This window comes from Eulemur rufifrons, chromosome 9 (genome assembly GCF_041146395.1).
Source record: "Eulemur rufifrons isolate Redbay chromosome 9, OSU_ERuf_1, whole genome shotgun sequence".
In the NCBI taxonomy this organism is placed as follows: domain Eukaryota; kingdom Metazoa; phylum Chordata; class Mammalia; order Primates; family Lemuridae; genus Eulemur; species Eulemur rufifrons.
The window spans coordinates 35,492,668-35,517,638 of record NC_090991.1 but is presented as its reverse complement, the minus strand read 5'-3'; the positions used below and the strand labels follow the sequence as shown (position 1 = coordinate 35,517,638).

At 35.9% G+C, this 24,971-nt stretch overlaps 1 protein-coding gene across 2 annotated transcripts in view; it reads left to right on the top strand.

The window, feature by feature from the left end:
* The window catches only part of NPEPPS (aminopeptidase puromycin sensitive), an 88,912-nt gene that overhangs the window by 44,848 nt on the left and 19,093 nt on the right, over positions 1-24,971 (top strand). For both annotated transcript variants that reach the window (XM_069482426.1, XM_069482425.1), the window contains 10 exons: positions 6,787-6,908; positions 10,167-10,274; positions 11,444-11,644; positions 12,099-12,195; positions 12,308-12,341; positions 13,377-13,491; positions 16,878-17,042; positions 17,886-17,990; positions 18,417-18,477; positions 22,756-22,865. In XM_069482426.1, coding sequence (XP_069338527.1) covers positions 6,787-6,908; positions 10,167-10,274; positions 11,444-11,644; positions 12,099-12,195; positions 12,308-12,341; positions 13,377-13,491; positions 16,878-17,042; positions 17,886-17,990; positions 18,417-18,477; positions 22,756-22,865 — 1,118 coding nt within the window. The remainder of the gene's footprint in view (positions 1-6,786; positions 6,909-10,166; positions 10,275-11,443; positions 11,645-12,098; positions 12,196-12,307; positions 12,342-13,376; positions 13,492-16,877; positions 17,043-17,885; positions 17,991-18,416; positions 18,478-22,755; positions 22,866-24,971) is intronic.

Sequence of the window (24,971 nt, the reverse complement as noted above, 5' to 3'; positions counted from 1 at the left end):
AGTGAGACTCTGTCTCAAAAAAAAAAAAAGAAGATGAAATTGAGGAATCTTCCAAACAGTAGGAAAACCAAAGAAATGGAAAACAGAAAAATAGTTTTGAGGACCAATCTAGCAGAACCAACATCCATCAAACAAGAAGACAGAAAAAATGGGAAAAGGAATTTTTTAAAGACATAAAACAAGAAAATTTCTTTGAACTCTTTGGGGGCAAGAACTTCAGTTTGAAAGGATACACCATTGGGAAAGGCTAACTCAGTAAATATAAAAAGTTCCATACTTTTTACATTTTAAATTGGAAGCAAATTTTAGAACTTTTGGGATAAAACGAGACTCTCAAAGAGTTCCTGTCTGGGGTGGGGGCAGGAGGGAAGGCTAGCATATTAACTTTAAAGTTCAGGAGTCAGAATAGCACTAGACTTACCATCAACAACAGTGGAAACTAGACTGTTAGGAAGCCATTCTTCCAAAATACTAAGTGAATCTGATTTTCAGCCTAAAATTCTATGCTTAGCCAAATGTTGAATTTACATGAGAGAATAAAATGAAGATATTTTCAGATTTACAGGGTCCTTGAAAATTCCATTCTTTGTAAAAGATACTGGCGTGGGAGGTGGTTTGGCTAAAACTTCACTTGCTATAGTAAGGAGAAAATAATGTCTAAAATTGGAAAACTAAGAAATGGCTACATTATGAAGATATTTAGAAATCACAGGGTTTGAAATTGGTTGCTTCTAGGGGCAGGGTGTGGGGGGTAGAGTAGTGTTGGGCAAGGCCTGCAACTTATGTAAGCCTCATAGTACTGTATGAGTTTTAAACTATGAGCTAGTACTTTGATAGAAATAAAATAAAATTTTTTTTAAGTTTTAAATCTGTATCCATAGACTACATTCTGTGTTCACACTATGAAAAGATTAGAAGTCAGCAGCAAAAGAGAAATGAAAAAATCCCTTCTTATATATTTAGAAAAATCATACCCCTGAATAATTAGGAAGTCGAAGAAGACTTGTCATGGAAATTAGAAAATATTTAGAACTGAGTAATGAAGTTACCACATCTGAAAACATGAGGGATGCAGATAAAACATTACTCAGAGAGGATATTTAGTTAAGAAAGATTGAATATTAATTAGCTAAGCGTCACACTCAAAGTTAGATAAAAAGAACAAATAACTTGAAGAAAGTAGATGAGAGAAAGAAAAGATTTAAAAGTAGAAATAAATGAATAAAAAAGTAGAAATAAATGATTTTTAAAATAGTCCAAGAAGACATATAAACCTAGCAAGTATAGGAAAAAGATAGCGTAGATTCAATTGTTGTTCAACGTTAGGAAATACGGCAACATCATTCATTAAATCAAAAAATTAAAAATATTACATTTATCAAAAGAAATTAAAATGTATTTGCTACAGTTCATCAGGCAAGAATAGAAATTCTTGACATGATAAAAGATATTTTATTATACACACACGTATATATTGAGCGTTTAATCTGTGCCAGATACTGTTTTAAGTGCATCAAAAATATTATTTAATTCTTTCAGTAACCTTTTGAGGTAGATGCTATTATTTCCACTTTATAAAGAAACTAAGGGACAAAAATTGTTTTTTAATTAACTTAAATAACTTGGCCGGGCGCGGTGGCTCACGCCTGTAATCCTAGCACTCTGGGAGGCCGAGGCGGGTGGATTGCTCAAGGTCAGGAGTTCGAGACCAGCCTGAGCGAGACCCCGTCTCTACTAAAAATAGAAAGACATTATATGGACACCTAAAAATCTATATAGAAAAAATTAGCCGGGCATAGTGGCACATGCCTGTAGTCCCAGCTACTCGGGAGGCTGAGGCAGTAGGATCGCTTGAGCCCAGGAGTTTGAGGTTGCTGTGAGCTAAGCTGACGCCACGGCACTCACTCTAGCCTGGGCAACAAAGTGAGACTCTGTCTCAACAAAAAAAAAAAAAAAAAAAAACTTAAATAACTTGTCCAAGGTTACACAGCTAATAAGTGGCAGACCTGGGATTTAAACTGAAGTAGTTTAACTTATGAGTCTGCACCTCTAATCAGCACATTATACTGTCTTTATTTTTAAAATTAAATATTTAAAAAACATAATACATGTACATAATTTGAAATTCAAGTGATATACAGTGAAATTTTATTTGCTATTCTATCCTGTCTTACTCCCAGCTCCACTCCTCAGAAGCAACCAGTTTCCTATGTATCCTTTTGAAACTGTATCATGCTTTTATAAGCATTTATGTATGTGCTCTTTAAGAACACAGAAATTATCATGCCATACATAATATTCTGTACCTACCATTTATTCCCTTTAACTATATATATTGGAAGTAATTTATTATCAGTATATTAGAGCTGACATTCTTGATAAGGACTATTTAGAGCCCATTTGCTAAATGGTAAAGCCATTTCAAATAATAATAAGTCAGGGAAAATTATGACCATTAGTATACTATAATTCAACATAGTTTTTGAGATTTTTTTTTAGCTCATGTAACAATTTTTAGCTAATATAACAAATCACTGATAGAAATGTTAGAACAGAAAATTTATCTTGCAGGTGTGACTATACTGAATTATTGAATATCTGTTAATATCTGTTTGAAAATCATTGGCTTTCACATTTTCCCAAGGTTCTGTGGGTCAGATTTTCACAGTTATTCTTTAAGAATGAAGTTCTTACCTTTTCAAAACAGATTACACAAAGTGGTCTGATAATGGAGTAAATATTGAATGTATCTTAGGAGGACATTAGTGTAACCTTTGTGTTTAGTCTCATCAAATTAACAATTGTGCCAATGATTATATAGCTAAATAAAACATCCACTTTTCTGAAATTGGTAGAATAGTGGTTAAGTTACCATAATCGTTATCTGACAACCTCAGCCAGGCGCCTATAATCCTAGCACTCCGGGAGGCGGAGGTGGGAGGATCACTCGAGGTCAGGAGTTCGAGACCAGCAAGAGCGAGACCCTGTCTTTACTAAAAATAGAAAGAAATTAGCCAGACAACTAAAAATATATTGAGAAAAAATTAGCTGGGCATGGTGGTGCGTGCCAGTAGTCCCAGCTACTCAGGAGGCCAAGGCAGGAGGATCACTTGAGGTTGAGTGACAACCTCATAATCACTGGTTAAGGGTCCTGCAGAGTGACATTTATGTGGAGAAACACTAGTAGTTCCTAGCATTTTAAAGAGTGAAAAACAAGATAATAAGAAATGGTGGCACAAAGGTGAAGACCTTTACTCCCTTTTTATATAAATTAACCTGTCTTTAATTTTATAAGCATTTAGTATTAGCTCATTAAATTTTTTTTTAAGAGACAGGGTCTCGCTCTGTCACCCAGGCTGGAGTAGAGTGGCACAGTCGTAGCTCTTGGAACTCCTGGGCTCAAGCAGTCCTCCTGCCTCAACCTGTCGAGTAGCTTGGACTGCAGGTGTGTACCACCACACCTGGCCAATCTTTTAAAATTATTTTTTGTAGAGACAGGTTCTCACTATATTGCCGAGGCTGGTCTTGAACTCCTAGCCTCAAGTGATCCTTCCTCCTTGGGCTCCCAAGTGCTGGGATTATAGGTGGGAGTCACTGGGCCTGGCCTGAATTTCTTAATATTAAAATATGTCAAGATTTACTCCAGGTTTTACAGTAATTATTATACTCTCCCAAGCTTTATACACTTAAGGTGTTGGGGAGAATTCCCAATTTTTCAGTTGTTTAATTTATAAATTAGCTTAATATATGTTTTGAAAGGTTTACAACTCCAAACAGATAAATATTGCATACACTGGATATTGAAATAAGATATCTAATTTGAGGAAGCAGTGTAAATTATGTGTATGAATAGGTATAAAATTAGCCAATCTGGCAATCAGTTCATTACTGTGGTGTGAAATTTAATGGTAAGTGAAATTTATCAAAAAGTCCTTTTTCTCCTTTCCCTAAAATTCTACTATATTAATAGTAAATACTTTGTAATTAGTATCGTATAATGTGACACTAATTAAAATTTATTAATGATTTTTTAAAACTTTAACTTGTGTTTTGTTTGAATTTCAGGTAATAACTCTTTCCAATACTTTGTATGTTATTTAGTATGCCACTTTTTGGAAGTGGTCACTGTCAATATCTTGTTATGGTTTGATGGCCTTGGAGATTTAAAACCGAGTAAAAGTGTAAGCAGCCTTTCTTATTTAGTTATGAGTTTTAAATCCACTTTTGTTCCAAATAGGAAAAGTTGAAAGTAGATATACCATGAAATATGAATTATATTTAAAAACATCTTAACAGTTGACTTAATGGAAACAGACTGGCCAATTCTATTAATGGAATTGTAACATAAAATTATATCAAATTGTTTCTGTTAAAGGTAGTAGGTTTTTATACTCTATTAGATTTTTCCTTGCAAACTATTAATGTGAATACATCTGCTTTTAAAAAAAATTCAGTGAATTCCTAAAGAAAGTAGAAAACATCTTTAAAATTTTGTGTTATTTATAATTTAATTCTTTAGTATCATTTAGAATTCTTATAAATTCTTGTACTGTATTCATATCTACTGTTCTAGTAATCTGTCATTCTCTTTAAAGTAAAAAGTATTCATATTCACTGTCCTCCTCAAATATTAACAAATGTCTGATTTTTTCAAAATAACCATCACACACATCTATTCAATTGAGCGTCAGTTGAGTTGGGTTTTTTCCCCAGCATGATTACTTTAAGAATGTGGCACTTTCTTTAGTGATGACTTTGCTCTAAAAGGTCTGAAATTTTCATTTAAGTTACTTTCAAAACCAGTGTGAGGCACATAAGAAAAATGAGTCTAGAAACAGTTTGCAGTTTGTCATTCACTTATTCTATATACTTGCACTCATGACTTTCGCCCTTTTCAAAAAGCAAATTCAGTTTTATAAGATGAGGATGTGACTTTGAGATCATCCAAAAGAATATTAATATGTCACAAAGAGAGTCAAGAATATTTTGAACAATGTCAAATGTCATTGCTCTACAGCATTCCAAAATGACAGTTTAAAACATTATGATATAAAAGTTCAGTATGATTGGCTAATTACTTTATGGTCATACCATATCTTTGATTTGTTAGACTTTCATGCTCTAAATCTTGTGATTAAGTAGGCACTTTAAAGGATTAATTACAAAGTCAGCATTTCCCTGTTTTTTTTCATGACTTGATCTATAAAATGTAGAATGGGATTATTGTTTTGCCATGCATCTGAATTTAGGAGATAACTACTAGATAGTAATTATAATCTTTTTTTCTGTTATAAAATACATATATTCACAAAACCTCACATTTTGTCTAAATTGTTTTTATTCTTATGCAACAATATAATACATGTTAGGTTGCACTCTTATTTGTATTTAATAATTTATTCATTAAATGTATTTCTTTACTATCAGATTTCAAATGATTGAGGTGACTTTAAGAGTTTGTTTTATGGGCCGGGCGCGGTGGCTCACGCCTGTAATCCTAGCACTCTGGGAGGCCGAGGTGGGCGGATCGTTTGAGCTCAGGAGTTCGAGACCAGCCTGAGCAAGAGCGAGACCCCATCTCTACTAAAAATAGAAAGAAATTATATGGACAGCTAAAAATATATATAGAAAAAATTAGCCGGGCATGGTGGCGCATGCCTGTAGTCCCAGCTACTTGGGAGGCTGAGACAGGAGGATCGCTTGAGCTCAGGAGTTTGAGGTTGCTGTGAGCTAGGCTGACGCCACAGCACTCACTCTAGCCTGGGCAACAGAGTGAGACTCTGTCTCAAAAAAAAAAAAAAAAAAAAAAAGTTTGTTTTATGGGCCGGGCGCGGTGGCTCACGCCTATAATCCTGGCACTTTGGGAGGCCAAGGCGGGAGGTTGCTTGAAGCCAGGAGTTCAAGACCAGCCTGAGCAAGAGTGAGACCCCGTCTTGGCAAAAAACTAGAAGAATTAGCCGGGCGTGGTGGCACGCGCCTGTAGTCCCAGCTACTTGGGAGGCTGAGGCAGGAGGATTGCTTGAGCCCAGGAGTTTGAGGTTGTAGTGAGCTACGATTGTGCCACTGCACTCTAGCCGCGGCGAGTGAGACCCTGTCTCCAAAAAAGAAAAAACAAAAAGAGCTCGCTTTATGCCCCTTTACTGATCAAATCATTGGTCTTCCATATAGTTCCCTACAAAAATATGCAGTGTTCCATTTGGATTGAACATATAGTGTCTTATCTTGTTAATGAGGGTAATTGGCTACATTTTTCTTCCGTGCACGAAGTTTTCTAAAAGGACGGATTCAGATGGTGTAATTGGCAGAAAGTATGAATTTTGGATTGACATTTTATCCCGTTCTTGATATCTACTAATTGTATGGCCTTGGGCAAATTATTCAGCTTTTCAGCCTCAGTTTCCTCATGTGAAAAAATGGGGACAAGTTTATAAATAGTTATAAATATTTTCAAAGCACCATGCACAATAGCATGTCAGGCATTTATTATAATGTTTGTTTTCTGTTCTTATTTTCATATGTTGGTAATTTGAGATTAAGTTAATAAAGTTAAAGAACTTTCTAAGCAATCACCCTAAATATCACTTTAAGAATTATTTTAGGATTAGTCTGTCATTTACTTTAGTAAATACTATATTCTCTCCAGTGCCAGGAGGAATATTTGAGAAAGGAAGGAATGATCTGAATGAACATTATAAGTAGCTAATTGAATAGTGTCTTGAGGACATATTTTTGATAACTGCGCTTAATATCTCCATAAAAATGGCTTTTATTTATCTTCAATCACAGGTACAGGAACCTTAAAGATAGATTTTGTTGGAGAGCTGAATGACAAAATGAAAGGTTTTTATCGAAGTAAATATACCACCCCTTCTGGAGAAGTGCGCTATGCTGCTGTAACACAGTTTGAGGTATGGGTTATTCTTCTCTAAAATATTATGATTCTTAAATTAGGCATTTTGGCAAAGCTCTATTATTTGGGGTGATTATTTAAGGCTAGGTGCCATACACAGTTTTAGAATTCTTATTTTATATTCAGCCATTGTCTCTATAGAATTAGGGGAATTAAGGGTGCAGGTTGGGCAAATACGTATGCGTGTGTGTAACAAAATTTCATTACTTGAATTGCTTTTATACTGTTTACCTTTCTTAATTAAAATCATCATCTTAGTATTTGACACCTGTGGCATTTCCTACAGCATTATTAGCTATTTTGTAACATTCCTTTGCTGCTTTCACATTTCCCTTGTTTATCTTACTGTAGTATCTGTGCTTTTCTTGATTTTTATTTCTCAAGTATTTGTAAGTTATATAAAGTTTTTTTTTTTAATCTGCTAGTGGCACTTTTAAGTGTTAAATCTAATTAAATTTATTTCTGAAAATTTCAATATGGATGATAAAACAATTTATGATATCCATTCTTATGTTTCTGCCCATATCCCTGTATTGTTTATTTGGCCTAACCTGAAAGTTTGAGTCCAGTTTACTGCTAATTTGTTTTACCTGTTTATCTTCTCTTTCAAGAATTTCATGATGCCTTCTGTTTTAAAATAACATTTGCCATAGCTATTTAGGCTTAATTCTATGTTTGGATGATTCCAGTACCTATCTCTAGTCCTTTTGAACACTTTATCCTGGGATGGTTGGCAGGTGTATGTCTCCAAACAACTTTATTAGAGAGGCACGTAGGTGGTGTAATTCTCGAGCCTTTTCATATCTGAAAATCTTTCATTTGCCTTTATACATGAACAGTTTTACTGGGTATATAGATTTGTTTGGTGGAAAAAAGAAAAAGGAAAAAGAGCAACTTCTAACTTCCTAAAGCTGTCCTGGTACTCACAGCTAGCCCATGTTATTCTCCTATTGGACATAAACAATATCATAAAATACCAATGTCAGACAAGGTTACTCTGAGACCATGACAAAGTGAGACAAAACAAGGGCACATCATAATTTCATCTAAGCACAGACAAAAACAAAATCACTGCACTAACCACAAAATACCAAACATCTCCATTTCTTAGTTAAAATGATTGACTACTGCTTCTTTACCTACTACAATTTTAGACTTGCTCTAATCAGGCCTCACTATAGATAAGATTTATTCAGATACCAACTCGTAGAATTGCCTCATAGAATTCTCACAGCACCCAATCTCAATCTAGAGTGAATCCCTGCTTCCTTAGACCCGCCCTCACCCAGCCAAATCCCAAATTGGCTAGTAGGTTCTTCCTTACACTGTTACAGAGACATCCCATGGTTCCCTGTGATGTATGGTTTCCTTTGCAACAAGAAGTAATAAGCCCACCTTGTTCAACCATAAGAGGTTGGCTTACAATTGGCTTATACTTTTTCACTTTAAAAGTCTATAAATATTGTGTAAAGTCCTGTATATCAAGGCTGGGCAGGGTGGCTCATGCCTGTAATCCTAGCACTCTAGGAGGCCAAGGCAGGAGGATCAGCCTGAGCAAGAGTGAGACCCCACCTCTACTAAAAATAGAAAAAAAATTAGCCGGGCAACTAAAGTCTTGCACATTTCATTTTGTCAAGAGGAGTCGTCACAAACTGAAATATTTCTTCTCCCTTCATAGGTAAGATTTTTTTTTTAGCTTTGTTTTCTTTATGCTTGTTTAATTATTAAAAATTTTTTATGAGTTATTCACTTTTTATTAATTTTGCCTAGTACTTGGTGAACCCCATTGATTTTCATATTCAGATCTTCTGTGTGGCAAAAGTTTCCTCTATCACATCTTCATTGTTGTATCTGTTCTGATCTCTTCTTCAAAAACATCAGTTAATAATAGGTTTAGCTCTAGTAGCTATCCCTCAAATGTGTCTTTGATCACTTTCATCACTTTGTCCTTTGAATATTTTAGAAACTTTTAAATGTTATGGGTTGTTTTTTTTTTTTTTTTTCCTTTTTTTAGAGACAGGGTCTCACTCTGTCACCCAGGCTGGAGTGCAGTGGCTCGATCATAGCTCATTGCAGCCTTGAACACCCAGGCTCATGGGATCCCTCCTACCTCCACCTCCCTATTAGCTGGGACTACAGGCATGCACCACCATGACTAATTTCTTAAATTTTCATTGTTCACTATGTTGCCCAGGCTGGTCGCAAACTCCTGGCTTCAGGGGATCCTCCTACCTTGACCTTCCAAAGTCCTGGAATTATAGGCGTGAGCCACCTTGCCTATCCCTTAAATCTTAGTATTCATGCCATTCATTTAATTTCCTCTAGTAACAGTTCATTTTTCTACTGCTACTACTTCTAATTAGAATGTTTCTGTACTACCATTTCTTTCTTTACCTTCTTTCTTTTCAAATGTCTTATTTATTCGTTGATAGAATTCATGATTTATTTAACTTTTTTGAGAATGCAGTCAGCCATCTAACATTTTTTTGCTTGTAAAAAACCTTTTTCAGAGGTATATGCTTCCTCTACCTCTTTGTATTTTGTTATTTCTTTTCATGATACAGAATCTTGTTATTGGTTCCATTTTATGATTTGTTCTGTTTGCCAAAGTTGTTTCTTTCTTTTATAACTGATATCCTGCAGAACCACTTAATTTTATTTTGCTTTAATAAATTTGCTCTTTTTTTTTAAAGCCCCCCTCTCCCCAACCCCGACCGGAATGGAAAATACCTACCGGGGTGGGGGAATGGAGCTAAATTTGCTCTTTTTTAATTTTTAGTGAAAGAAAGATCTCTCTAAGTAGGTCAAGTGGTGACAGTTTTATGTGTAGTATATGGAAATGCCATTAAACGAATGACCTGTTTTGAATTGATAGAGCATCTGTCTTTATTCCCATTGCTGCCATTCCAGATAAAGAACAAAACACATCAAAGGTTGAGAATAGTTTTACTTTTATTTTTAAAATAAAAACCAGAGAGGTAACCTATCATATTTTCCCAATTATGAATCCTCACAGCATACTGTTGACTTTTTTGTGCTCTGTGTTGCATTAACATTTTTGATGAAGCCATTTGCATTAAATTTGAAATGTTAAAATGTTTTATTAAAGACAAAAATATAATTGTAAATGATTATAATATATTGTTAAGATCCATAGCAGACTTATTTCCCAGATAATTGCTGGTGTGGCAATGGTAGTAAGCATTGTGTTTTCTTTGCAGTCACTGGTATTTATAGCTCATATTCTTTTCTTAAGGCTACTGATGCCCGGAGGGCTTTTCCTTGCTGGGATGAGCCTGCCATCAAAGCAACTTTTGATATCTCATTGGTTGTTCCTAAGGACAGAGTAGCTTTATCAAACATGGTATGTATGTGTTTATAAGTCTATTTAAATTTTTGATAGACTTAGCATATTTAGTTTGCTGATTAGATGGGATGACATATTATAGAAACAAATATTATTTTTCTTTATTTTCAGTATGCCCTCTTTTTCTTAATTATGTTATTTTTGGAGGGTTTTCCTCCTCATGGAAGAAATTCTTTGTTAAATACATTAAAAGATTACTTTTAATTTGGAGACGTAAATAAGTGACAAGTTTACTAGATATTACCTGAAATAAAAAGGTCTTGACTTTCTTATTAAATGTTAAAAGATACAGCCACATAATGAAGTGTATTTAGGTTTTTGGCCAATTATAGTCTTGGAATATGCTCTTTTCAGTAATGTCATTGATCTCATTCATAAATAAAGTAAACATTCACCATTTGAAGTATATTGTCTAGGACTACCTTGTTTAGGAGACTGTTAGACTCCGGGGAACTTGGAAAAGCTTATTGCACCTGAAAATAACTGGCTTTTGCGTATTTATTGGTGGAAAGAATTTCATAAGTAGAATGTCATTCTCTTCTCAAGTATTCTTAGAGAAGAGGCTAATATAGTAAAGTGAAATATTCATTTACATTTTAGTATGAATGAATTTATCAGGTCTGTTCTTGAATAAGTCTTTCTTAGAAGAAAGAATAGACAGAACTTGAGGAAACTGAGAGCCTGAATAGGAAAAAGAGGGAGAACACCAAAGGGAAATTAGGGATTCTAAAGGTAAAGTGGAAATTTCTTGACAAATTTGCTTAGAGCCAGCCTTGGTACAGAAAATGCTCTAGATCTAGAAATTCGTACTCCTTGCAATGAGAGTTTCCACATTTTATTTTTATTAGTAATCATTTTCTCCTATCCTAACGTCAATTGAAAAGTATTGAGGTCTTACTTAAAACATCCCATATAATAAGTATTCAAGAAAAGTTGATTCTTTTTTTCTCTCACAAGTCCTTGGTAGTTTTAACACTTTAGCCCCCAACTTCTTAGTATTAGTGCTTTATCAGATCATTTTCCTTCTTAAGAGGAAAGATCTTGACAGTGTAAAAGCACTGGATGAACTGGGATAGACAAGTAAGCCTACGGTTTTTGGCTACCATTTACTCTAAGGTATTAAAATCAATGTTTAAATTTTCTTTCTTTCTTTCTTTTTTTTAAAGAATGTAATTGACCGGAAACCATACCCTGATGATGAAAATTTAGTGGAAGTGAAGTTTGCCCGCACACCTGTTATGTCTACATATCTGGTGGCATTTGTTGTGGGTGAATATGACTTTGTAGAAACAAGGTCAAAAGATGGTGTGTGTGTCCGTGTTTACACCCCTGTTGGCAAAGCAGAGCAAGGAAAATTTGCGTTAGAGGTAAATGTACTTGAAGAGGATTGTTCCAACAGTCCATAACTCCAGGTTGGGGAATTTACATTTCTGATCAATTATTAGTACAATTATTTATAATTTAACCTGAAAGTTGTGCTACTTTGTTTTTATTTTTTAATAGAATTTTGGAAATACCAACCTTGGTGTTGCATTTAACATTTTACAAGATGATGATTAAGAGAATATAAGAATTTACTTATCTAGGGAATGGGTGGGGAAATATGTCATTATATTTTTCATACCAAGTTATATAAATGGATTAAAGTTTGGCCATCGTATACAAAGCTTGGAGCTAAGGCAGTCTTTGGAGGTAGGGCTCCCCAGGATTGGTTTCTAGTAATTTGAGATACTTTGGCTTGCAACAGGATTCCTTTGTGGATTTCAGAATGAATTATAATAAAATATTTACTGGATGGTTCTTTTGTTTATACTTTTATAGGTTGCTGCTAAAACCTTGCCTTTTTGTAAGGACTACTTCAATGTTCCTTATCCTCTACCTAAAATTGATCTCATTGCTATTGCAGACTTTGCAGCTGGTAAAGTAAATTTCATTTTATTGCTGAATTGTAATAACTTTTTTTGAATTTTGTGATTTTGAGGAATAAGTGTGTATATATATCAATAAATGTTTATATTTATTTTATGAAGGTGCCATGGAGAACTGGGGCCTTGTGACTTACAGGTATGTTAATGATGCATTACCCTGCCTTATGTTTTCAATCACTGCATTCATAAGGGTTTCACTCTAGTGGCAGTTGAGGAGCTTCTACTTTATAATCTGGTGTAAATTTTTCTACTTTCTCTCACTTCCCTGCACATTTCAAGAATGCAGATGGATCCCTCCCCACCCCTGGTGCTACTATCTGAGGGTGTAAGATTTTAAAGTGAGCATCTGGCATTAGTATCATTTTTAGATATATTCTTGGCTGAGTTTCTCATTTTGGTGCCTTTCCTTCTTCCCAGTAGTTTCATAGTTATTTATCCAGCTTGAAGAACCTTCCCTGATTTCACATCTTCTAGCCAAGTTTTTCCATGTCTGTCACCACAATACAAATGTGTGGGTTGTATAATTTTTTAAAGCAGAGTCTGTAAACAAGTTTTTGCCTTCTACTTTCAATTGCCTTCTTAGATGAGCTAAGTTTTAGACAGCCTGCTCAGTGTCCTTTTTGGGTCTGTGGAATGCATCTTCCCTAACCACTCCCTTCGTTATGGAAGAACTGTCTTCTGTCTATCTAGCACCTTGATCCCCAGCCCTGGGGCCTCGGGCTAGTATGGCAGCCTATTAGGGACCAGGCTACAGGGACCAGGCTACAGGGCTCCGCTGTCAGCGCCGTCCCCCCGCCTCGGTCTATGGAAAAATTATCTTCCATGAAACTGGTCCCTGGTGCTAAAAAGGTTGGGGACTGCTGAGCTGATTCTAGCACAATAATCCCTAACCACTTATACAAAGGTTTTCCAAAATTTCAGGCAGCTGTCCTATCAACAAACTGGTAATTTAAACTTGTGTCACATCTTTGATCTTCTGTTGTATGAATTTCGTTGGAGTAGTCTTTAATCTTCCTGGAACTTTTTCTGTCCTATATACACTGAGGAAATGTTTTCTTGTTATTTCTACAGCCTAACTTGACCATCTCATTTACTATCTGAATCTTCCCCACTTGTGCCTGCCTGCTTTTACTGCAGTACTTTTATTGTTTGAACTTTTTTTTAAACACAGGGAGACTGCATTGCTTATTGATCCAAAAAACTCCTGTTCTTCGTCACGCCAGTGGGTTGCTCTGGTTGTGGGACATGAACTCGCCCATCAATGGTTTGGAAATCTTGTTACTATGGTATTTAATATTTTTAAGTGCTCAAATATATTTATCTTCATACTATTGCACATTATTCTGGCTACATAGTATTTCAGGTTTGGCTGCAACATTGTGCCAAGAAATAATTGAGTAATAGAAAAATTTTATTTTATTTATTTTTTTTTTTGAGACAGAGTCTCGCTCTGTTGCCCGGGCTAGAGTGTAGAGTGAGTGCCGTGGCGTCAGTCTCGCTCACAGCAACCTCAAACTCCTGGGCTTAAGCGATCCTACTGCCTCAGCCTCCCGAGTAGCTGGGACTACAGGCATGCGCCACCATGCCCGGCTAATTTTTTGTATATATATATTTTAGTTGTCCATATAATTTCTTTCTATTTTTAGTAGAGACGGGGTCTCACTCTTGCTCAGGCTGGTCTCGAACTCCTGACCTCGAGCGATCCACCCGCCTCGGCCTCCCAGAGAAAAATTTTATTTTAAAAGGTCCACTTTGAAAAGCATTTATCAGAATCTGTGTTGAACAAGAGCATATGGATAGTCTGTATTCAACAGAAAACACTTCCTAAACTGTTCTAGAATTTGCCTGCAAATGGGGGAAGTCAAGATGCTAATTTAGTGAGAAGGATTCTCTTGAATGAGGCCAGGCATGGTGATTCACACCTATAATTTCAGTACTTTGGGAGGCCAAGGTGGGAGGATCACTTGAGGCCAGGAGTTCGAGATCCCCTTCCCTACAGTTAAAAAAAAAAAGAAAACTAGCTGAGTGTGGTGGTGTATGCCTGTAGTCCCAGCTACTCAGGAGGCTGAGGTGGGAGGATCACTTGAGCCTAGGAGTTTGAAGTTGCAGTAAACTATGATTGTGCCACTGCAGTCTAGCCTGGGGGACACAGTAAGACCTTGTCTTTAAAAAAAAAAAAAAAGAAGAAGAAGAAGAAGAAGAAGAAATCATCCAGTGAAATTCCAGGTTAAGTGTAGTTTCTTAAGTCATATTTATTATGTAGTTCAGTAGCTAAAAGTAACCTGATAAATAACAAACATATTTAATTAGATAGAAATGTTTTTAGGGGTTAGTTTTTTCATTGCCTAAAATGTTAAGTTGACATTTGGTGAAATAAATGTAAAGAAACTGCAAAATAACTGTAGAGTGAAGGTATATAAAATTTCAGCTGTTCCATTGAAATCCTTATAATATTTGCAATAAATGATTTCTCTCTTTTAGTCCTGACCTTTCATTCTTACTCTAAAAAAAAACTATCCATGAAAGCCACCTGTGTTAGAACTTAGGGGCACAGGGTTTAATAAGTGAATTAGAATTACCTCTGCAGTGAAAGAACAGGAGATTCTGGAGCCAGCCACATTCCATGACAGCATTTTAGGTTGCCAAAGAGCAGAACCTGACTTGGATGTTGGTTGGGTCCATATGTCACAGAAATAAGCAAGAAAGTAAGACATTTAGCAACTATTACACATCTGAGAGAGTTTCTAAAGAAAGTCAATTCTTGAAAATAAATCCTTTCCTTTTCCTTTGGGTGTTTATAATTTTACAGGTGAAAAAAATTTTGAAATGTAATTTCCTGTGAAATTACATGTTAGTACCTGTATTCAAGTACATAAATAAATGATCTTTTCTCCTAATGCAGCAAGTTTCTACTTCCTACCAAATAATTTTTTGGCTCAGCTTTGAGAGGACTTTATTTTATGATTTTATTTTGAAACTGCCAGCAATAAATTTCAGTAGGGGAAATATGTGCATTTTTATTGCTTTAAACAACTTTTTACTGGATTTATGTAACTATTCTAGTTATTGGATGTCAGTTGTTTCATAAACTGAAATTCCAAGGGCTTAGAGATAGGTTGGAGAATAACTTTAGCTTTGTACCAGCTTATCTTACTGCAGACTACTAGTTAATTAGCACAAAGCACATAGACAAATGGCCACTCACCACTTAATATTAAAAACATTTGATCTTTTCCAAATTTCCAAATGCCCTTTTGTTTTTCACCATTGCCATATTCCTTTGTCCGCTATCTTAGATTCGTATATTGTTTTCTTTTACTAATAGATTTAATCAGCTTTAATAAAAATTAGATTGAGATCTCTTTTTTAAAAGTTTATTTTTTTTTTTAAAATTGAGGCCGGGTGCAGTAGCTCTCATCTGTAATCCCAGCATTTTGGGAGACCAAGGGGGGAGGATCGCTTGAGGCCAAGAGTTCAAAACCAGCCTAGGCAACATAGAATGTGTCTCTACAAAAAAATTAAAAAAGTTAGTTGGTCATGGTGCTGCATGCCTGTGATCCCAGCTACTTGGGAGGTTCAGGAGGGAGCGTTGCTTGAGCCCAGGAGTTGGAGGTTGCAGTGAGCTATAATGGTGCCATTACACTCCAGCCTGGGTGACAGAGTGAGACTGCGTCTCTAAAAATGAAAAATAAAAATAAATAAGTAAAATAAAAAATTGATTTTTTGGGTCACTTCATATTCTTTGTCCATTCCTCTCACTATACATTCTTATTAACAGATAAGAATTTTATATACCATAAATGCTTGAACACCATTTATTACTAAACTGCTTCCTGCCATGACATTTCTGTTAATTTCACATAATCCTTGTATAAGCAGTACTGCTTTTCTATTTATCATGAAAGTTCAACTCGTTAGTCAATGGTTTTTCCCACTCATTGTGGAAATATTAATAGTTTCCAGTTTTCCTTATTTGGCCCTGATAGCTTTCTGGTTTTGTTTTGTTTTTTAAGAGAAATCCTTTACTGAGCTAAATTTTATATGATGATATTGTTCACCTCTGGTCTTGCCTATATTTATCTGCGCTCTTTTCCTGTTCCTATACGGGCTTTTTTATTTTAAGAGACAGGGTCTCTGTTGCCTAGGCTGGAGTGCAGTGGCAATCATAGCTCACTGCAGCCTTGAACCCCCTGGCTCAAGCAGTCCTCCCACCTCAGCCTCCTGAGTAGCTAGGAGTTTAGATGTGTGCCACTATGCCTGGCTAGTTTTCAAAATTTTTTGTAGAAAGGGGGTCTCACTGTGTTGCCCAGGTTGGTCTCAAACTCCTGGCCTCAAGCAATCCTCCCACCTCAGCCTCCTACAGTGCTGGGATTACAGGCAGGAGCCACCATGCCCTACCCTTTTCTACCTTTGGTAGTAAAAAGTTACTTAGCAGTGTTTTGAAAATGTCCCCCAGGCATCATTCTGATATCACCAGTTGGCCTTTCTTGACATCTCTTTTAGGCTTCTCTTTTTTTCAGAAATGGGAGTTCTTTACTGAATATTTTTAATTGAATTTTAGTTCATTAAGTTGTAAGTTTTAGAGTATAGTAGAAGGGACATGTGAGTTGTTAAAATTAGTGGAATGATAATTGTTTTGTTTTCTTTATGTGTTTCCATCTTTTGTTTTTAGGAATGGTGGACTCATCTTTGGTTAAATGAAGGTTTTGCATCCTGGATTGAATATCTGTGTGTAGACCACTGCTTCCCAGAATATGATATTTGGACTCAATTTGTTTCTGCTGATTATACCCGTGCCCAGGAGCTTGATGCCTTAGATAACAGCCATCCTATTGAAGTGAGCCATTCTTTCCAACCATTGGCCTATGACTACTCTGATTTTCAATGAAATAAGTTAATTTGTTATACAGATCCTTAGGACTCTGAAAAAAGGAGAAAATTAAATGGGTGATTTCACTTGTTTTTATAGTTCATATTTCCAGTCTTGAAAAGCTAGTAAGACCAAGTTCTAATTAACATTTCTTTTTAAGATACGTAGTAAAAAAATTTGGTCTTTGTAGAGGCAGGTGCTGTGTACCTATAAGCATTCATTAAATATGTTTTTGCTGAATAGTATGGGAGAAACCTTATCTGTTGGGTAACATTATGTTGGTTTCAAGGAAAATTCTGGACATAGTGTTTTATTATTGTCATTATCTATTTTTGTGCATATTTGAATTCTCCTGACCTAGCCTATTCTTACCTCAGTTAGTTTATATGTATAAATTTTGGGTCCAAAAAAACTAGAGTTATAATCCTACTTTGACATATTTAACTAGAGTCCCCTGTAATTATAAATAATTACCGCTAGTGTAGGAAATCAAATGTTTTTCATCTCTCCATTCCTTCCTCAGCTCCCCCCATTTCTCCCAAGAATAAAAAGAGATACAGTGACTTGCCTCCCAGTAGAACAAAGTCAAGACTGGAACCCAGGCTCTGAGGGATGACAGGGATCATGTTATATATTCCACTTTATTAGGATTAACTATTACATTCTTTTGAGGAGCGTCATTATACATTATGAATGAGTTAAAGGCAGAAAACTATAAGTTAGAAGGGTTTTCCTAGAAAGCTTTTTATGTAATTCAGTATTACAGGCTATCTGCTTCCTGTCATAACCCTGAATCACACTGTCTGCCAGGTCAGTGTGGGCCATCCATCTGAGGTTGATGAGATATTTGATGCTATATCATATAGCAAAGGTGCATCTGTCATCCGAATGCTACATGACTACATTGGGGATAAGGTAAAAAGCAATTTAAAAAATTTTTCATTCTTTTATGGTGAAATGATAGAGTTTTGCATGGAAAAATGTCTGATTTTATTTGAATTACATTCCTAGATAATTTTTGGCTTGTCTTTATTCCTTTTTAATGAGAAAAAAGTGAGAACTACAGTTCTTTTTAATCGACTACTGTGGTCTCTTAGATGAATGATGTGCAAGTATATTTGGGGATGGGGATGGGAGGCTGGTATCAAACTTAAAAGCAAAAGTAGAAGGCAAGGAATATGCATTCTTGAATAAAAGGCGATAGGCATCAGAGAGATTTGTGTTTTTCAGTATATCCGATACTTTAGTATTTGAGTAAATTTGGTTTTGGGTACTAATATACAAATATACTATAAATTTTGAGATCTGACTTTCCTCGATTTAAAAATTATGTTTTCTCAGGATTTTAAGAAAGGAATGAACATGTATCTAACCAAGTTCCAACAAAAGAATGCTGCCACAGGTAATCTTTAATAGCTTGAGATGGAAATGGAGAGAAAATGTTGTCAGTCTATCCAGGGTGGGACATTTAATTTTGTTTTAAATGCTTAACTTTCCATGTAATTAATAGGAAGTAAAGTAGACTTATTTGAAGCCACGTACAGGTTGAATATCCATAATCTTAAAATCCAAAATTCAAAATGCTCTAAAATCTGAAACGTTTTGCGTGCTGACGTGTTGCTTAAAGGAAATGTTCATTAGAGCATTTCAGATTTTGGATTTTGGGTTAGGGAGGCTTAACCATTAAGTATGATGCAAATATTCCAAGATCTGCAAAAATCCAAAATTTGAAACAAGCATTCTGAATAAGAGATACTCAACCTGTAGTAAGTCATTGGATCAATATGAATCAGGACCCATTGTGCCTTTGGTCATCTCCAATTTTCTGCTTTCTGTAACTTAATGTTTTGCCACTTTGAAGAGTCTGAAGAGTTCCATTTACTTTTCCAGAGCTTGTTCTTTTTGGTGATTGGTTAATTTTATTGCCCTAAATTGATAATTGGCCATTAAAATAGCTGCAAATTAATCATTTTGTGCGTGAACTTGTGGAACTACAGAGTTTCAGTGGAGTCTTAAGATTTTTAGCATATGAAGATCTATAATTTATTGAATATTGGAGTCAAAAGAAAGAATAAAAGTATAAGAGTTGCTTGATTATGAAAAAGAGCCAGAGTTAGAGTTCTTCAGTTAATAAAAATAATTTAAAAAACAAGGTTTATGGTAATATCATTAGTGTCTAATAGAATGATAAAGGTTCAGAGAGGCCTGCCCATGGGTTGTTCCTGAGGTATTTATGGCCTTTGAATTAAGAATATAGTATCTGCTTCTTTGTTCAGGCTATTATGTAACTTTGACTGTCAACCCGCCCCCCTTGTAAATTTCTATCTTCATTTGTAAAATAGACATTCTATTTCTGTACACACACACACACATTATGTCTACCTGAGATGTCTTAAAATGTTTTATCAGTAGGGGCTGGGCTGGGGCCTGAGGATCTGCATTCCTAAACTCCTGAGTGAATCCAGTGCTACTAGTTTATGGGCCACAGTGAATAGCAAGGCCTACCATTTAACCATTTCCATTTTTGTTATTTATGAAAGACAACTGACAGTTCAAATATATTTCAGTTACCATTCATGGTCTTCATCCTCTTGTAGAAGTTCTTTCTATCCTTACAGCCCTTCCCTTAATTCATGCCTTTATCATCTCTCTACTGAACTCAGCAGTTGTCTACTAACTTGCTGCTTCTTGCCTTACCTCACTCTCTTCAATTTCATCTCTTACACTAAGCTGGAGTTACCTTTCTAAAGCAAATACAGTCATGTGTTGCTTAATGACTACCTACAGTAGTGTACATCGTGTCCTTAGGTAATTTTGTCAGTGTGTGAACATCGTAGAATGTATGTACACAAACCAAAATGGTATAACCTACTCCATACCTAAGCCATGTGGTACAGCCTATTGCTCCTAGGCTACAAACCTGTATGGCATATTACTGTACTGAATGCTGTAGACAATTGTAACACAATGGTAAGTATTTGTGTATCTAAACGTAAAAAAGGTACAGTAAAAATATAGTATAAAAGACAAAAAATGCTACATATGTATAGAGCACTTAGACCACAAATGGAACTTGCAGGACTGGAAGTGAGGGGACTGAATGCATATGAAGGCCTAGGACATCACTGTACACTACTGTAGGCTTTATAAACGCAGTACACGTAGGCTACACTAAACTTATAAAAATATTTTCTCTTTAGCAAGTTAACCTTGCTTACTTTAACTTTTTTACTTTATGAATTTTTAAATATTTTTAACTTTAACTCTTAACATTTGGCTTATAACAAAAACACATTGTAAAACTGTACAAAAGTCAATCTTTTCTTTCTCTTTTCTTTCTTCCTTTCTTTTTCTCTTCTTTCTTTTCCTTATTTTAGACAGAGTCTGGATCTGTCACCGTGGCTAGAGTGCAGTGGCATTATCATAGCTCATTGCAACCTCAAAGTCCTGGGCTCAAGCGATCTTCCTGCCTCAGCCGCTCCAGTAGCTAGGACTACAGGCATGTGCCACCATACCTGGCTAGTTTTTTCTATTTTTTGTAGACACCATCTCACTAGGTTGCCCAGGCTGGTCTTGAACTCCTGGCCTCAAGTGATCCTTCCACCTCAGCCTCCCAAAGTGTTAGAATTACTGGCATGAGCCACCACACCTGGATATTTTCTTTCTTTATATCCTTAATGAAAGTTTTTTTCTATTTCTCAAAATTTTTATTTATTTCTTTTTACTTTTTAAACTTTTTTCTTAAAAACTAAAACATAAGCATACCCATCCACTAGGCCTACACAGGGACAGGATAATCACGATCACTGTCTTCCACCTCCACATCTTATCCCACTGGGAGGTCTTCAGGGGCGATAACATGCATGGAGCTATCATCTCCTATGATAACAATGCCTTCTGGAATACCTACTAAAGGACTTGCCTGAGGCTGTTTTACAGTTAACTTTTTTGGTTAATAATAACTAGAAGGAGTACACTCTAAAATAATGACAATCCTGGGCAGGGTGGCTCATGCCTGTAATCCTAGCGCTTTGGGAGGTCGAGGCAGGAAGATCGCTTGAGCCCAGGAGTTTGAGACCAACCTGGGCAATAGTGAGGCCACGTCTCTATAAAAAAAAATTTTTTTTAAATTTAGCCAGGTGTGGTGGTGTACACCTGTAGTCCTAGCTACTGGGAGGCTGAGGTGAGGAGGATCGCCTGAGCCCAGGAGTTGGAGGCTGCAGTGAGCTATGATGATTACACTGCACTCCGGCCTGGGTAACAGAGTGAGACCCTGTCTCAAAAAATTAAAAAAAAAAAATAATAATAAAGTAAAATTGAAAAAAAGTATAGTTAGTAAATACGTATACCAGTAACAGTCATTTATTATCGTTATCAAGTATTATGTACTCTGTACATAATTGTATGTGCTATACTTCTATATGACTGGCAGGGCAGGTTTATTTTTACTGGCATCACCACAAACACAAAAGTGTAAAGTAATGCATGCGATGTGACATTATGACAGCTACAATGTCACTAGGCAATAGGAATTTTTCAGCTCCATTATAATCTAATGGGATCAACATCGTGTATCGGTGTATGCGATCCTGACCAAAACATTATGCAGCATGTTACTGTATCTAATTGTATCACCCTACTGATGAAAAATACTTGTGGGCTGGGCACAGTGGCTCACACCTATAATCCTATCACTCTGGGAGGCTGAGGTAGGAGGATCGCTTGAGCTCAGGAGTTCCAGACCAGCCTGACCAAGAGCAAGACCCTGTCTCTACTAAAAATAGAAAAATTAACCAGGTGCGATGGCTCTCATCTGTAGTCCCAGCTACTCGGGAGGCTGAGGCAGGATTGCTTGTGCCCAGGAGTTTGAGGTTGCTGTGAGCTCTGATGATGCCACTGCACTATAGCCCCGGCAACACAGTGAGACTCAGTCTAAAAATAAAAAAACAAAACAAAAACAAACCCCAAAAACACCTTGAGATACTACATTGCCTGCATGATAAAGTCTGTATTGCTTTGTAAGCTGTACAGTCTTAAATAATTCAGTCCCCACTCACGTACCCTCTGTTCTTCAGTTTATTGAACATATTGCCATTTTTTTGTCTTATTCTTTCCTATTTGTACATAGATCATTTATTCTGGCTACTTGGAATGCCCCTTTCCTCCTTGTCTGTATAATGAACAACTTATCTTCAAGATGCAGAGCAAAAGTCACCTCTTGTAAAGCTTATATTTTCTTTGGATATTTCTTTAAGTGCCTTTACTCCATGCATGCCGCCATTTTAATACGTATTGCAATGTATTGCTGTTTAACTTTAGTTAATTGAATGAGTATAGTTTAAGTTTGTGAGTGATTAGTAGTGATCTTGAACATGTTTCTGTTTCTTTGTTTCTATTTATTCTCGTTTGAACTCATCTGTCTTTTAATTTGTATTTTTTCTTATAAATTGGAATGATTAACTATATCCTAGAATAAAAGAAAGGTTTTTATAATAGAATTTACTTAGTTGTGGTGTGGGGGGGGTGAAGAGAACATTAATTTGGCTCACTTTTTGTTTCCTGAATCCGAAAGAACCGAAGAATTGGTCAGCATTATGGTATCAAGAGCTAATCTCTGGTTTGTTTAGGAAAATAAAAATGTAAACATTTTAGATTATCATTATTTGTGTTAATCTTCTAGAGGATCTCTGGGAAAGTTTAGAAAATGCTAGTGGTAAACCTATAGCAGCAGTGATGAACACCTGGACCAAACAAATGGGATTCCCCCTCATTTATGTGGAAGCTGAACAGGTAAACTTATATAAAGTCCTTCCATTTGTTTGATACTATATTAAATGAAATTCAGTACAGTGTTACCAAATTTGCTTTTCTGTACTTTAAGTGTTGTAGTGACATTTAAACCAGCCCTCTTACTCTTTTCTTAGTGACTTTGCCCCCCACATCTTTAGAATTACACGTTTAAAGTAGAAAACAAGATGTTGGTTTAACATTTAAAAAAAAAAAATCAATGTGTTGATTCATAATCACTACATTAACAGAATCAAGTAGAAAGAACCACATAATCGCCTAATTAGATGCAGAAAAAGCATTTGGTAAAACTCAACACGCATTTATAATATCATTGTGTAAAATTGGTCTTTAATGTTGATTGGAGGGTGGTGTGATTCTTGATTTTTTTTTTTTTTTGGAGACAGAGTCTCACTCTATTACCTGAGCTAGAGTACCATGACAGCTCACAGCAAGCTCAAAATTCCTGGGCTCGAGCAATCCTCCTCCCTCAACCTCCGAGTAGCTGGGACTACAGGCATGTGCCACCACACCTGGCTGATTTTTCTATTTTTAGTAGAGATGGGGTCTCGCTCTTGCTCAGGCTGGTCTTGAACTCCTGAGCGTAAGCAATCCTCCCGCCTTGGCCTCCCAGAGTGCTAAGATTGCAGGCATGAGCCACGATGCCTGGCCTTTACCTGACTTAATAAGAATACTAACACACAAAGATGATTATTCCATCATCTCTGGGGATTTCATTGCCCAAAACTATTAAACTATTTAATGATTACACATAAAGCCAACTTTTAAGCCATAATTTTTTTCTTCAAGCAGAGCACACTTTTAAGAGCATCATAGTTTATTAGTTAAAACAGGACATTAATATCACACTCCTTCCCAGTGTTATTGAAACTCAGTTAAGTTTTCCATCTAGCTACTGTCAAGGTCTTGCTTTCTTTGTTTTGTTGTTTTCTGTAAATGGGCACAGCCAAACCCATTCTCCATTTTACCTTACAATAAAAAGCCTATCTATGACTCTTAATTCTTTCAAGAATAAGAGAGCTCTGTAACTTAAAATATCTTAATTATGATCTGTGTCTTGCTTTGTAGTCCCTAAATTTAAATATTTTTGCTATAATTCTGAATGAGTTTAAAAGTCAGCTTTCAACTTTTCCAAGGAAATCTGTGTGATGTATAACTAATCAGTATATAGTGTTGAAGTTCATTAATAGTTTGCTTATGACATAAAAGTGACCATTGCTTTACTGCTTTCTCACATAAAATTTTCCTTAGTTTTTTAGTTCTGTGTCTTGCAGTCAGTTTATCCATGAAGGTCATTGGCCCAATTTTACATTTGATTTAGGTGATCTTAAATCTGTTATATCTTGTGTTATTTGAAATCTTCTAGGATATAATAGCTAATGATAGGCTGGGCACGGTGGCTCACACCTGTAATCCTAGCTAGCACTCTGGGAGGCCGAGGCAGGTGGATCGCTCAACGTCAGGAGTTCGAGACCAGCCTGAGCAAGAGCGAGACCTGTCTCTACTAAAAATAGAAAGAAATTAGCTGGCCAACCAAAAATATATATAGAAAAAAATTAGCTGGGCATGGTGGCGCATGCCTATAGTCCCAGCTACTCGGGAGGCCTAGGCAGTAGGATTGCTTGAGCCCAGGAGTTTGAGGTTGCTGTGAGCTAGGCTGATGCCATGGCACTCTAGCCTGGGCAACAGAGTGAGACTCTGTCTCAAAAAAAAAAAAAAAAATAGCTAATGATAAGTGAAACAAATGACTGCATATTGTTGAAGTATTTCTTAAACATACATATGTGCCATTGTTGCTTCTGGCTTTCTAATTATTTGCAGGTTTTCTTCCACTTTTTGTGTTTCATTGCAAACTATCCATTGAAACAAGATGTATGCTGCTTTCATGTTTATCAAGCATGTCAGTATTCAGTCTACATGCTAAATTTAATGCTGCCAATTCTTAGAAGTGGAAAAGACTAAAGACATAACCTTTCTCTATAAAGATTAATAAAACTTGATGTAGTATTATTGTTGTGTATACCTTTGAAAACTTTCATACTTTAAAGCTTTTAGGAGTCTATTCTCATCTGGGTACATGTCTCTTCT